Below are 15,232 nucleotides of genomic sequence, written 5' to 3' on the forward strand. Positions count from 1 at the left end.
AGAGAAGGGAGAAAGTGGGAGGAAGGGACAGAGAGAAACACTGAGGGAAGAAGAGGGAAGAGTAGAAGGAGGAAGGGAACAGGAAGGAAGGGAAGGGAGGAAGAAGGGAAGAGAAGGAAAAGGAAAGGGAGGAAGGGAAGAGGGAAGGGAGGACAGGAGGAAAGAATGGAGAAAGGGCAGAAGGACAATGAAGGGAAGGAGGTAAGGAAGGATGGAAAGAAGGGAGGAAGGAGGGGAATGGAAGGGAGGGAGAAAGGAAACAAAGTTGGGAATGGAAGAAGGAAGAAGAGAGAAAGCAAGGAAGATAGCAAGGAAGGAATGGAGAAGGGCAGGAGAAAGGAAGGGAGAAAGGAAACGAAGGCAATAGGAAATGGAGGAAGGAAGGGGAGAGGGGAGGAAGGAAGATAGGAATAGAAGAAGGCGGGAGAAAGGAGGGGGAAAGGTGGAAGGGAGAAAGTGAAGGCAGAAAAGGAACAGGGAGGAAGGAGGAAGGGAAGAGAGGAAGGAGGGAAAAGGAAAGAAAAGGAAAGGAAGAAGGATTAGGAAGAAGGAAGGAAAGGGAGGATGGAAGAAAGGAAGGGTGGAGAGGGGAAAGGAAGGGAGGAAAAGGGGAAGGGAGGAAGCTGGCAAGGAAGGGATGGAGGAGGGATAAATAGAAGGCATGAAGCAGGGAAGGGAGAAAGGGAAAGAAGGAGGGAAAGGAAGAAAGACTGGAAGAGAGCAAGGGGGAAGGAAGGAAGGAGGGAGGGAATGGTGAAAGGAAGGAAGGAAGCAGGGAAAGAAGGGATTGAAGGAGGAAGGAAGCAAGTGAGGAAGAAAGGAAGGGAAGAAAATTGTGAAGAAGGGAGGGAGGGAGGCTGGAAGGAAGGAAGGCCAAGGGGAAGGGAGGAAGATGGCAAGGGATAGAGGAAGGATAAATGGAAGGCATGAAGGAGGGAAGAAAGGAAGGAGACATGGGAGGAAAGGGAAGAAGGAAGAGGAGGAAGGAAGGTGGGAGGAAAGGGAAGAAGGAAGAGGAGGAAGGAAGGTGGGAAGAAAGGGGGAAAAGGGAGGAAAGGGAATGATGGAAGAAAGGGAAGAGGGAAGGAAGGGAGCAGACAGAAGAGATGGAGGGATGAAGGAGGGGAGGAAGAGCAAAAGGGAAGAGGAAGGGGAAGACAAGGAAGAAGGGAATGGTGGAAGAAAGGGAAGAAAAGGTAAGGATGGGAGCAAGGAAGGAGGAGATGGAGGAATAGAGGGAAGAAGGCAAGGAGGGAAGAAAGGAGGGGGTGAAGGAGGAAGTGATGGAGGAAGGAAGAGCTGGAGCGAGAGCAGTGAGGAGGAAGAAGGGAGGAAGGACAGCACACCGACATCTCTGCCATTCTTTATTCCCCAGCGCCATGCCCCCACCACACTYGCCCAGCTCCCACGGGTCCCCCCGGCTGCCTGCCCCCGGGGGCCCCCTTGCCCCAGGCTCCGGGTGCCTCTGCCCAGGGGGTGGCCAGGCCCTGGGTCCATGCTGGCCCCGGGCTGCTGGCGGGTCTGTAGCGCCTCTGGGCACGTAGATCTGCCCTGGCCCCAGGCTGGTGGCAGGTCCATACTGCCCCGGGCGCCTTGGGGCTGCTGGTGGGTCCGTAGTGTCCCTGGGTGCCCTGGGCTGCTGCTGGGTGCACACTGCCCCAAGTGCCACGGGCCCAGCCTGGCCCCGAGCTGGTGGCGGTGGCAGGGGTCAAGCGCACGCCTGCGTCCATCCCTGTGCCCCAAGCGGGCCCTGGCTGGAGAAGCCTGGCAGCCTACGCCTCAGGCACCTTGCCCAGCCGCGGCTCCGGGGGTCCCAGCGCCCCAAACTTCTCGTCGATGACCGGGGCGCCCTGTGGGCACTCGATGAGCGGCTTGAGCTGGAAGACGTCAAGGCTCTCCTGGTTCCTCTGGTTGAGCACGCTGAGCCGGTGGCCCAGGTCAGGACTGGCCCCGGCTGAGCCCGCAGGACTGGGCAGCTTCAGGTTGACGGGATCCAGCCCCTTCTGTGCCAAGCAGGCCTCCTCCGACAGGGACGACAGCAGCTCCTGCACCACGGCCCGGGCCACCCGCTGCCGGGCGGGGCCAGCCTCCGGGGCCTCCTCGCAGGCCGTGCTGCAGTCCGGTGAGGAGCCCAGCGTCTGGCTGCTCTCGCTGCGGGCCCGGGTGCCCGAGCTGACTGTCGACCTGGAGGCGCTGCCCGACGTGATGCTGGCGGACGTCCCGGTGCTGCCCAGCCTCATTGGCACCTCCACCGTGAACAGGTCGGAGGAGATGTTGGGGCGATGAACATCGATCGCAGCCGTGGTGACCACGCAGATGGCTGCTTCGGGAACGCCGCTGTCTGCAGGGACCGTATGAGGGAGGGAGAGGAGAGGAGAGGAGAGGAGGCATAAAAAATGTAGCATTCAGTGAGTGGGTCACTTGTCACAGCTGCTTTCCCTAGTGAAATATTCCTGGTTCCCAAACCGTTGCCCTCTTGCTCTCGCGCTATTGTGCGTGTGCACCTATAGCTATCTGTATCTCCGTTTCTATATGCATACACCCTGCTCACAGTGATGTGTCAAACCATGCCTATACAAGTTCCACCCAGAAGCCACAGGCTCTGGGCGAGCCCCCAGCAAGCTGCCCTGCACATTTCCACCCCGCACGCCGCCCCTCGCGGAGGGCACGGCACCGGCACCTGCCCCTTCCAGCTCGCCTGCTGTGAGCCCTCGGAGCTGCCGGGATGCCTGCCAGGGGACACCGTTCGGGGTCTGCCCTCAGGTCTGCTGCCACTGAGGGTTCTTGTCACTCAGTTTAACCCTTCTGAAAGGTTCCCAGCCTGGTGCTGAGCTAAGCTAAGGCCCCACTTACTTTGCACTCATTTATTTTGTCCATACTTTCCATTCCCAGGTCCATTTGAACCACTCTGTGGACTGGACAGCCTGGTGAGGGGGAATTAACCTCTCCTGGATCTTCAAACCATTATGAGCGACTCCAGTAGGAGCAACCTTGGGGCCCTTTAATCTCTGGAGAATTTCTGGCTTGATACAAACATCCATGGAGAAAACCAACCTGCCACAGTGGCTTTCCTCTCCAGGACAGATCTAGTGCGTTGTTCAGTCTCGCTTGGTTTACAGCATGTGGTGCAACACAGCCCTAGCCAAAATTCAGTTTATCCCCACGTTTTTAAGGGACACTTACCACTGCTGGGCTCATTGTAGTATCGACTGATGTAATTATTCATGTCGTCCTCTGGAAAAAATAAGAAGGCAGTCATTAGAAGACCATTTATTTGATTAAATGGTTGAAATCCCACCCTGTGAAATGCTCTCCTGTGTCCTGTATGCCCAGAGAACCGCTTGAGCCTTTTTCATAATGTGTACTGTGAGGTCAGGAGACCTGACGTGATTTGGAGACACAGGCCATGTGCCCCATCCGCCCCGTGGCTGCAGCCTACGCATGGATGGTTGATAGGAATTAGCCAAAATAGGGCAGATCATTTGCTATACTTCTTTACAAACCCGCTCCAGGAATGGGGCCTGCAAAGAAGGTGTTCTGGATGGACACGACACAGCCCTTGTGATCTAAGTCCCTGGATTTCTCTTTGCAGACAAAGAATGGAATAATTTAAATGACATGAGCTGTTTGGGCATTTGGTAATTTCTGCCAGTACAAGACACTGCTCTCAGTGAACAGCAGCCATCTATTTAAAATGACCCAAAGGGTTTGGCTTGAGGAATGGATACTCAAGGGACACGAAGTGCCTTGGGTGCTCACCTCGGCAGACTAGAGTCCCTAATATTCGTGTGGCTGTGAGCACAGATGTCCTATAAACCTTACAAAAATTCTCTGCAAATACTGTATGGCTGTGACATAATTTACTTGAAAACATACATTTGGAATTCATTCTTTGCATGTACCAGTTCCTTGGGTACTCTGCTGGACGTGGCCAGCAGTTGGCTATCACGCTAGGGACTGCTACCCTTCAAGTCCGACAGGCCAGCTGTTTTCCCAGCAACCCAGTAGCCCATTCATCACCTGGACCCGCTCAGACCCAAACAGGAATGGGAGACAGCATCAAAAATCTTCCCCAGAATGACAGTACGTTACTCCACTCATCCACGTAATCAGTCAGTTTGTCACAGAGGCAATCCAGGTTGGTCAGGCAGAATTTGCCCTCAGTTAAACTGACTATTCCCAATCACCTTCCTGTCCTTCATGTGCTTCAAAATGGTTCCTAAGAAAACCCGTGCCACGATCTTTCCAGAGACTGACATGGGGCCGATCAGGTCCTTCTCCTCAGCGCTCATGAAGATGAGCTTCACACCGGCCTTTTCCTGGCCAGCAGGGCCCTCCCCTCCCACAGCAGATCCACCTAAGCTATGGCACAAGGACAGAGCTTGCGTGAATCCCGGCAGATTGAACCGAGGGTACCGGAAGAGACAGTCCTGCTCCTGACGCCGCAATTACAGCACCGCGTTGCCTCCTTCCACGCGATCGCGCGTTGCAAGGGGAACGGCTCCACAGAGTTTCTGACCTGAGCTGCACCCCCCTCTCACCTAACGCTAGTCGCTGCCGCCACGAGCCAGCGAGCCCGCTGTCAGCCCGCAGCAAGCCTCTCCTTCGGGGAAAAGATTTCCAGGGAGGGGGACTGGAAGGGCAGCTCTTACCCCTCCTTTGGGGGTAGTTGGATTTTCTTGCAGTACTTTATTCAAGCGGCCCTACCCTGCGCCTCGTTTTCGCTTGCAGCCCCCGCTTCAAACCCCTTCTGTTGCCATGCTGAGCAGCCACGACGTAACCCTCGCCGCTGTGCCTGCACTCTCCCTTTCCTTTCGGTGTTCCTAACTCGCTACCGCGAAACACGGGACTAAATGAAGTGGGAAAAGAAGACCAGCATGCTTCCAGAAGAGCAGCTCGAACTTTGCTGCTTCTGTCCTGGATGACGGTATCCCTAAAAGCCACACAAAGAATTTACAAAACCAATGGAAACGGCACTCAAACTCAGCGCAAGTCCTGCTTTGGGAAACAAGCGACAGAGCCGGACAAGCCAGCTCTACAGCTGCTGTAAATCAGTGTAGTTTTAATGTGTACTTCCACAATTCTAAAGCAACATTTCATTTTTCCTTTAGAAGGAATAAAGACAGCTACTTGGTTGCTGTAATATTATTACATATACATGTGATATATAGTATATTACTTAATATTACATTATGTTAGCTTCAGATATGCTATAAGGATTTCTACAAGTTGAGGCTGTAGCCCTACACTCGTAACACATACATGAGAGCTGCATCCGAACGTCGACAGTGGTAAGAGAAAAACGGTTACCCCGAAAGGGAAAGCAGCAGCTGTGCTGCATACTGAAGGACCGCTCAAGACAACACATTCTAGATCAGTGGATGACAGAGGGCTTTCCTGTTACCTTACAGAAAAACAGAACATTTTACAGTCACTGAAAAAGGAAAATAACAAACTTATTTTGTCCCAACTCTGAGCAGAACGCGACTACTACTATCAAGAAAACAGGAGCAGCAGGCCAGCAAGCAGGGCGAGCTCGCAGGCAGCCTGACCTGCCCAACTTGCGCTGTATCGTGTGCTCTAAAAGCATCCTCTCCTTTTAAGTGCTCTTTTTGATACGGTGTTTCAGCAAACCATGCTCATCCCTTTGAGCCAGATTTCCTTCATCCCCCGGGCCTCTGTGGCTACAGTGCTGCCTTTTCACAGCACATTGCGGTTTGCAGGTGAAAGAAACAGATGTTTTCCGGGGAACACTCTCTGCACACAACAAGACCCAAACCACCAAGCACTCTGTACCTGAAATAGCTGCGCTCGTAAGAAGGCAATCTAACCTGACACTGAAAGGGAACAGGGTTGTCTGCCTGGCTTCATTGGATCTTAAAAGCTTTTTTGGCCCTTGTTGATCTTTAAATGCCTGCAGTCAGAGGTGTGCTTTGTGCTAATGCCTGAGTTTAGAAAAGAGGCCTCAGAGTAGCTCAAGGCAATGCCGCTGGATTAGGAGTACATTGCAAAGCTTTTCAGCTATCTGCTACTAAAATACACTTTATTTCAATCATACATAATTTACACTCTAAATGCCACCAAACCTACCAGTATAGACACAGGTTCTTGCTCTGGGAGGGAACCTTTAGCTATATGCAGAATATATCTGCATATATATATTTTTGGTGATGTGTTTTCATCACATTTAATTCAGAGTCTGTTTCTAAGTAGAGAAAAGAGGAAAACGGCTACAGTTGAGGCCTGGACGAAGGCATGCTGCGCACACGGGGCCACCCCTCTTCCTCGCCTGGAAGAGCACACGGCCACGCTCAGTGCGGTTAACAGGAGACCGGGAGACTCTCATCTCCTTTGGCTCTCATTAAAATCTTTCCCAGGTGCCAGGATCCTTTGCACTGAGGGAAAAAAAGCAACCCAGAAAAGTTATTTGCCTGTTTTCCACTCCTTAAAGCAATGCTCAAAGCAAACCTTCTTTAGGACTGCATACCGTCACTGTCCTGGCCATCTCTGCATCAACCAACAGAACGTACTAGCGACCTGTTTTCAAATCAGTAAGTTGTTTTCAAACCGAAGAGATATCGACTGCTCATTACATGGGCAGAGGCCAATGCCAAACGCCTGACAAGGAAATCCCGAAATGCTGGCACTGGGACCCCTGCGCGTGGTGAGGACAACTCCCAGCTCTGCTGGCTGCGTGTGACTGCTTGCACGCAAGGCTCAGAGCTGGCTGCTTCGTGTCATTATGTGACAGCCTTCTTCACCTCACTGTTTTGCCTTGCTAAAATTTTTAGACATGCACACATACATATATCTATATACCTATATGTGTGTGCGTGTGTCTATAAAATATAAAAAAATCTATATTTTTACCCTGAAAAGATTCTTATGAATAAAAAGCAATGAAGAGTAATGGAAAGACAGCAGCAGGATAAATATTTCAGCTACAGATTAAGTTTCTTCCATGATTACATTAAAGCAAAGTGACAATTAACAAACTTGTCTTTGTCATATGGGAGTCTCAGCTGCTTTGGACATAAAAGGTTATAAACAATTCCAGATATCTCTGACTATATTCTTAACTGCTGAAAGCAAGGAGTATAAAGAAAATGCCACAAATATACAGCTGAAAGCAACTATTTCTGCATATAAAATGTATACGCGGATAAAAAGTACAGCACTGCACATCACTGTGGAGCCCTGCTTTGTAGCTGACGGTGATTTACAGTGAGATGAAGTCCCCACTGCTCAGTACGTGCAGTCAAATGGGATCAAGAGCACAAATGCATTTGCGGCTGATGGCATGTAGGATGCTGATATGAGTAAGCAGGGGAGACCAGCTTTTGCAAGAGACTGCTTATATTATTTAAATTGTACACAGTTTTTTCTGCTTTCAGTGTGCTTTAGCTTCAGCTAGAGAAAGGCAATTGTCTTAAGGAATACTTCATCCTTCATATTTTCCTGGGGGGGTTTTTACAGTTTTTTTTCATATTACCGACAAGTTAGAATTTCCAGGATCCAGAAGACTTTTTTTCCTCCTTTCCTTGAAATTCATCCAACTCCTCAAATATACAGCAATGTTACCTGTACTTCCTTTTCCACATAGAGGAACTTTTCTTTTAAAAGTCCTTAGCCATACAGATGCACAAATGACATTTATAGCAAAATAAGCTACTGGCAGTATCAGAAAGAAAAAGCATTTCCCTCTCATTTCCCCTGAAAACGGCAACCTTTGGAAAATGCCTATGGATGATGAGCTCCAGCAGTGCAAGGCCAGGACAGCAGACCGACTCCAACAGGATCAGGGCTTTTCACTGGCCAGAACGGCCAGTGGCACGTCGGGCTGGGAAGTTTGGTCAGAGGCCTCAGAACCAAGCAGCCTTCCCCGACACTGAACCCACCCCTTCTGCAAGGCCCTGAATGCAATGAAGTCACATTCAGGATGGGGAGGTAAGGCCGCCTCTTAGCCCACTATCCGAATCATGGTTATTGAAACAATGTGGGGCTCTTGGTCAGGATCTGTCTGACAGCTACTATATTTTGTTTGATAAAGGCTTTCAAATTATCTGCCCGTTCTTTTCCTGCAAGATTCAGAATATAAGCTAAAACGGTTCAGGGAATAATAAACTATTTGGAGTACGGTCCCACATGATCTCATCTGACCCAAGAGACAACATTATAATCTCTCTTTCTTGGCCCTATAAAAACATAATAAATTAGGTGAAACACATGTATGAGATTCCCCCCAAGGCAGACCTGTCTTTCACCCTCAACAGTGACCTTTAATTGTTTCACCAATGACTTCAGTGAACGAGACTGCAAAACCTCTGCATACAATAAACACCATTTGCACATCTTTACAATTAAAGGCCTTAAAAAAGTCATTTCTTTTGCAATAGTTCACTATGGAAGCATTTTACTTTGTGTTTTTATTGCCATTCATTGTACTGCCTTCTGTCTCTCACAGCTGAATTTTCCAAACGGGAAGGTTATTCCTTCTGCTGTGCGGTCTCCCACTGAGGATAGGAAGGAGCCCTCCGAGTAGAGTAGCGTTGTCTTACCATGTCTCTCCTTTGGAAAGCAATCTTTACTAGAAGGCTTCTAACGAAGCAGATCATCTATCCCCATCACTGCTATCTGACACCAGCGGCTTTTCCTCAAAGCACCACTACCATTTAGAAGCCTTTTGGGAAAAAGGGAGGATAAAATACACTCTGCAATGAAAGCCACTGAGACACACTCTGAGCAGAAAGGTTGTTCAAGGCACGAGTATTAAGATCAGGTTATTGCTCCCTAAACACTTCTAAAAATAAGAGCAATGATGGGAGCTATGCTGCTCTGACACTGGCCCATGACACTGCCGCAACGCAAGTTTGCACGACAAGAGCGCAGCCCTAGCATCGTGCTGCAGAGCCCTAAGAAGGGAAGCTGGAGGGTACACAGAAAGGGCCATACACAATGTGTTTCTGAAAGCAGACTGGCAATGCACGGGGGAAAACTCCCCGACGAAGCTGTAACCTTCCCGGGGAGATCCCCCTGGGGATTGCCATGCAAGCGCTGGCATTTCAGAGCTCTCCAGCCCTGACCAGCTGAATTTCACCATCACCAAATTCTCAGCCAGACCTGACCTCTTTTCCTCCTCAGCAGTCTGTGCAGAAGTCGCTTCTCACTTATAAATTCATTTATTAAGGCACACGTGAGATCTCTAAGCTGTGTTGTGCTGCTTGCCGGGCTGGCGCAAGACGACCCAAGCAGGATCGTGCTGCCTCTGCCTTGCTGGCACAGGGATATCTCTCTCCCTTTCCCTCCAGCAACACGGAGAGTCCGTGCCAATAGGAAATACGAGCAGCCAGCTGGCACTTTCCAGGAGGTTTCTCCCGCTTTTCGGATGAAGGTGGACTGCCACAATAGCGCAAGCTGCAGTGCTCACACACCTCTTCCAGTCACACAGATCCCCGTCCCTGCAGAGGCCGGAGGGCTGCGAGCGCACGTGAGATGCCACCAGGGCACCTGCCCTGCGGGGAACTGCCCGAGTTAGCTTGCAGAGAAAGCGCAGAGCAACAGACCCCGCCTGGCTCTAAGTAAGAAATCTGCCTGAGATGGGGGTCGCCATGTCGAAGGAAATCCTGGGACATGATGCTGCTAGGACAGAAAACCAAAATCCTTAAATGACAACACACTGGATGGGTCTGGCCCTCGCTTAGGGGATCCCCCTGCAAGAGCACTGCGCGCCGCCTCGAGCAAGGCTGAGACGCACGGTGCCTGCGTGGGCACAGCTGATGGTTTGGGGTACAGGATGACCTGGGCGACCTCTGAATGCTCTTTCCAACCTTGTTCTCTGCGAATGAGGATCTGCAAATCCACATCTGACCTAATGTGTGACAGTCAGCTTGGAGCAAACAGAAAGAAACTTGGGTCTGTCTCTATAAAAGAAAGGCCTGTTTATTGAGTCTAGAAAAACGAAGCCAAATCCTCGCCTCCCCGTGGGTTCATGGAGTTTAACTAGGAAGCAGAGTGCACTTAAGATATAACCATTTCCAAGAGTAGGCTTCAAAGCAGATACTTTTCAACATTTGAAAATAACTATAAACTACTTTTTATCTATTGCTCTGCAGTAACACAGCTCTCTTCAGAGCACTAACAGATGATCACCAAAGGAACTGGCGCAGAGCTGAAAAACCAAAAGTCTTCAACCAGCTCAGACAGCCTTGCAAGCACCAACTGACAAAATCCATGCCAGTGCCTTCTCAGGCAGCTTATGAATAATCTTAATAGAAGCCCTTTGAAGCTCCAGAATTTTTCATATTCCCTTCCCAATATCCCATTTTCTTCACTTACAAAATGGTGGGTACCTGTGGGCAAAGCAAACTTTATTTTTCTCCACGCATGACTGTAAATTGTAGCAGTCCCCCAAAGCAAACCACTTGCTGCCAACCCCATAAAAATGGAAATTTGACTCAGAATAGTTAAAATCACCCTTCTGTGATGGAAAGTAACAGAGCTGGGATCCAGTTCTTGCTCAAATGAATATAAGGGTGGCATGTTAATATTAAACTATGGCAGTACTGTAGAATTTCAAAAACTGAAATGATATATGCAGGAAAATGTGGAATTTCCACTAGGGACTGTAATTCATATATTATGGGAGAGATTAACGAATAATAAATTTTCAGAGGAAGTATTAATGGTTACATGGGGCATTGTGAACCTGGCATTCCCCAAAGCCTGGAACTTTGTATCCTAAACCCTAAAAATGATTTGTGCAGGAGCAGAAAACAGTAGATTCTGACCGTGACCAGTTACACAGGCAAGAATTCAGCAAGAGAAAAGAACTCCCTTTATAATTTAGAGATGAGCAGATAGGATAATTTTTGCCATTATGTCATCAAACCATCTCTGGGCAGAAGAAAGGAGACAGCACTTAGGATCTTTCCCCGGCTCTTAGTGAAAGGCTGACCACAACGGTCCTGAAAATCATTAGCAATGCGGTGTTCACAGGCAGCAGCTTTCAGCCGCAGCTCTTTACAAACCAGCTGAGCCTCACAGCGCCGCTTCAAAGTCTGTGAGGGGCACCACCGTTCATGTCGCACTGGAGAAACTGAGGCAGGGAAGCGAAGCCAAGTGCTCACAGTGCAGCCAATGCCCCAGCTCTGCCCTGGCTTTCTGGCTCCAGAGTCCTGCCCAACATCTTTCCTGGTGCCAATAAGGGAGGGCACCTTTGACTTGCATGCTGACGCCTGCGTTTTAGCTGCCACGTTTGTCCACTCAAAGAAAGCTAAAGGGGAAAATTACCCTGCATCTCTTTGCCAAATCAACATAGAAAATACCATGTATCTATACATTTCCCACCAAGTTACTTCTACTGGGCTAGGATTCTCTCAGTAAGCTACTTCTGGGGAGATGGCTCGTTATTCAGAGAATTAGCACAGGATGGACCTGGCAGCTCAGACACAGAGGAAGGTCAGAGAGAGATCTGCAGAAAGAAAAGCTGGGTGAAAATATGTCCTGAAAGCTACTGAAACTGTCAGCACGTACAGCCCCCTTCCGCTGCAGGCCACAGCGCGCTTCTCCGCCGTCCCCTGCCAGACTCCCCGAGGTGCTGGGTGTACCACACGATGCCGGGGTTACCTGACTTATTTTACTGAACACGGTAGTAAATGGTTGCACAAAATCCAGGGTAAACACCAGCGTGCAAGCTGGAGCTGCCTCTGAGGAGCTTTAACTTACGCACTATCCCATAAAACTCCCAGGTAGGGAAATGAGTAAAAAGTCTGAATGCCTTTTTATTCCATAACCCCCTCGTGGTAAAGTATCCTGCACTGAATGTTTCCATTGTCCAATACAGACAGGGGAAATAAGCTTAGCTTGGGACGGAATATCTCATTTTCTCCTGCATTATGTTCTCCAGCCAACTCAAGCTTCTTGGCTTGGCAGCATTCAGGGCTCTCCAAAGACAGTGAGTTTTTGAAGGCTGACAAAGTTAAGTTTGGCACAAACACATACCAGTCCATACCCTATCCCCAGGTTTTGTAGATAGAGCTAACATTCTGTCAGAGCATAGGAGAACAGCCCACCAGCGCCTGTTTTGCTTAACAGCTGAACTGTAGCTTTTAACACTATTAGCAATCTGGTCCTTTATTTCTCCTCAAAATAGCCTTTGTAACAGGCAACCTTAGATATTTTTCAAAGCTCACAAATGCCACATGACACACAGTGATTAACTGCAATCATCACTCTGGGATCTTTAAGGAGGAAAAACACAGCTAAGAGAAAGTGGATGCAAAGCAACTCCTAATGCGGTCTGACCCAGAGGGTAATTTGCAATGCATAACCCTTGGCCCCAAAAGTCAGGGGATAAAACACCGGAGGCTTATATTTCCAGGCAAAGCAAGGCTGTGCAAAATCCTGAAGATAGCACGGCCGGGGTAACCACAGCACGCGAGATGGGGGAGGTGACGAGCGACACAAAAATGACATACGGGACCATCTCAAGCGTCCTGCTCTGCAGAGCCAGGTCCCACAAGCATTTCACCTGCACGAGCAGGTGGGGAGCTGTAACACTGGGAGAGCCTACACCACCCAGCCAGGCTGGCACAACGGATGGCACCTGGAAGATGAAGACCTGCTCCTCTTCTGCCCCAGACACCACAGCCAGCTTTTGCTGAGATACGTATTGGTTAGAACAGCCACAGCACAAATGAAGAAATGCTGGCAGCATGCCAAAGCTTCTGCTGCAATGGCAAGCGTATTACTGGGAGCCAGCATTGCTGGTGCTGGATTCAAAGCCTGGTGATGATGGGTGGGATGGTTTATTACTTCTTTCCTCTGCAAAATAACCCAGGAAATTAGATACAAACTCCTCTGCCTCAATAGACCATTATCTGGATTGCCAAACAAAGCACTGAATGTTAATGCTGGGCTCGTGTTTTTTATACAATCTTAACTTGGTGCCCTTGTTGGTAGTCCTACCACCACAATGGTAGGCTACCACGATGGTAGATCCTTGCTATGAGACCATAGGATATTCTTTCTGTCCGACTCCTGCTTCATTCAACATATAGGACAATAGTGAAAATGGAGTTGCCTGAATTTGGCTTATAAAGACAAGCACTCAAAAACATGCATCTACAAAAGGTTTTTAGGTAATACATTATATAATTTAGAAAAAAATATTTACCCTTGTATTTTCAGTTCATTTCTGGGAATCAGTAATTAATTCTAGATTCTCAGCATGACCGTTGAAATATAACATAACTGCACGTTATCCAGTGTGTAAAGTATTGCATTTTTTTGTTATTTGCTGGATATGTTTTTTTCAGTGACAAGCATGAATCTCCCTAACCAATCCCATAACCAAACTGAATGTGGAAATCAGTACTGAAGACTGTGTGTCCACCCAGTTGCCCATCTGGCCAGCATTTTACAAGGAGAAATGAATAATGAGTACTTATGTTAACCTGGAAGTTGGAATGAACACCTTGGACAGAAGAATTTTTAGATGAATCTCCACAGCACTATAATTTCAGCAAACTTCCTTATAATGTGCACAACACTCTCCAGTTCCAAATGTAACCCTCAAGGAACACATGCATAAATTATAATGCATCCACCTGGGAAGCCTCTGAAATCCTATAAAAAGGGGGAAATGCATTTTAGGGGGCAGTCTCTTTCACTGTCTGCTTTTAATTAGAATTTCTAACCAGGAATAATTAATGGCTAAGTTGCGATCAGTGTTCAGTCATTATTAAAAAGAAAAAACAAAAGCAATTTCTACATGCTTTCATTACTGTGTAGAGTATGGAGAGGATAATAATCTGAAAAAATGTGGACACCTTTTTTTCTTAAACCTTTTGATTAAATACTTCTGTGCCTTTAATTCGATGGAGTTTGGCCAAAAGAAAGATGTCGTGAGAACCTCTAATTCAAATATATTCACATACTGTTCATCCACTAAAATAATCCAGCAAAGATGTCCGAGAAAGACTAACACGTCACTACAGAGGAAAGCGAGTGAGAGGAAGTAACCCAGACTGTTCTCTTCTCCGGAGTATTATGTTCCCCATCAGGGAGATCAGGACCCATCCTACCCTCCCGCGAGGAGGATCAGGGGAGAAAGAGCAACGCCCTTTTCAATAATCCTTTCGGTCTAGCATTCAGGTGACAAAAATGGATCTAGGTAAATACAGCTGTTAGTGTTTCCCTGAGGAACACACGCCTGCCCAACAGACAGCTGACAGCCCAATGGTACCCACAGGTCTGCTCCTCACCTCCGGCATGTGACCTCAGCATCCAAAGCGGGAGCTGCCCACACCGTGCAGCGCCCCGTGGCTGGCACCGGAGCTGCTCACACCCTGCATTGCCCCTTTGCTGGTACCGGAGCTGCCTGCGCCTCATCACCACCGGGCTGCCCAGCATCGGCAGCCTTCAGGCTGCACCTGCAACCCAGTGAGAGCACAACCACCAGGTGAGGTTCATAGCCGAAGCACAGGCAACCACACAAACCTGGTGGGCCAGCTAGGGTGCAGGGTAGTGAGCAGGATAGCTGGGACCCATCAAAACAGAGACAGTCCTGTACTCATCAAAATCCTGTTTCCAGGAGCAGCACTGAACTGACCCTCTGCTGTACAAAAGCATGGAGATAACCAGTCCAGATACAGTTCTAGGCATGTAGCTTTCCACCTCTTCCCCTGACCATACACCTTGTTTTTTTCTTCTGTTAACCCAACACTAACATTCACAAAATATCACTTAGCTCACAGAATACAACAGGAGACGCAGGTTTCTATGGGTTCATATGTCCACAATTACATATCCATGCTCATAACATACTTTTATGTACTTGAGTACCTCCCAGCAGACATCAGACTCTTCACTTGGCCAAAAACTGGCCACATTAATTCCTGATGTAACCTTGCTGACACAAGATTTACAGAAGAGGCTAATCTGGCCTAATACATTTAACTGGATACTATTAAAACCAGTATGAAAACAATGCAATATTATAAATATCACTAGTTGAGTTACAAACTGGATTCCTGTGCAGTCACAGTAGCAGCTCTGAGCCATTACATCAATTCAGAACTGCCCTGGGTCCCCTCTAAATCACAGAAACGCAAGTGGCCAAAGTCTGAAACTGGTTTTCAATGGTCTTCTCAATTCCCCTGCTTTCACCTCTGAGTGATTTTTTTTTTTTTGCCAATTCTCACTTGGATGCTGCTTCTTCAGGGTTTGATGG

The 15,232-nt window shown here is 48.5% G+C and overlaps 1 protein-coding gene across 1 annotated transcript in view; it reads right to left on the reverse strand.

The window, feature by feature from the left end:
- Positions 1 to 1,304: 1,304 nt before the first annotated feature.
- TMEM266 (transmembrane protein 266) overlaps positions 1,305 to 15,232 on the reverse strand; it is a 62,407-nt gene continuing 48,479 nt past the window's right edge. The window contains exons 11-12 of the mRNA XM_026068281.1: positions 3,184 to 3,234; positions 1,305 to 2,341 (exon numbers count right to left, since the gene is read on the reverse strand). Of these exons, the coding sequence (XP_025924066.1) occupies positions 1,773 to 2,341; positions 3,184 to 3,234 (620 nt within the window). The 3' untranslated portion in view covers positions 1,305 to 1,772. The remainder of the gene's footprint in view (positions 2,342 to 3,183; positions 3,235 to 15,232) is intronic.

Source organism: Apteryx rowi, unplaced genomic scaffold, assembly GCF_003343035.1.
Source record: "Apteryx rowi isolate R43461 unplaced genomic scaffold, aptRow1 scaffold_27, whole genome shotgun sequence".
Classification (NCBI taxonomy): domain Eukaryota; kingdom Metazoa; phylum Chordata; class Aves; order Apterygiformes; family Apterygidae; genus Apteryx; species Apteryx rowi.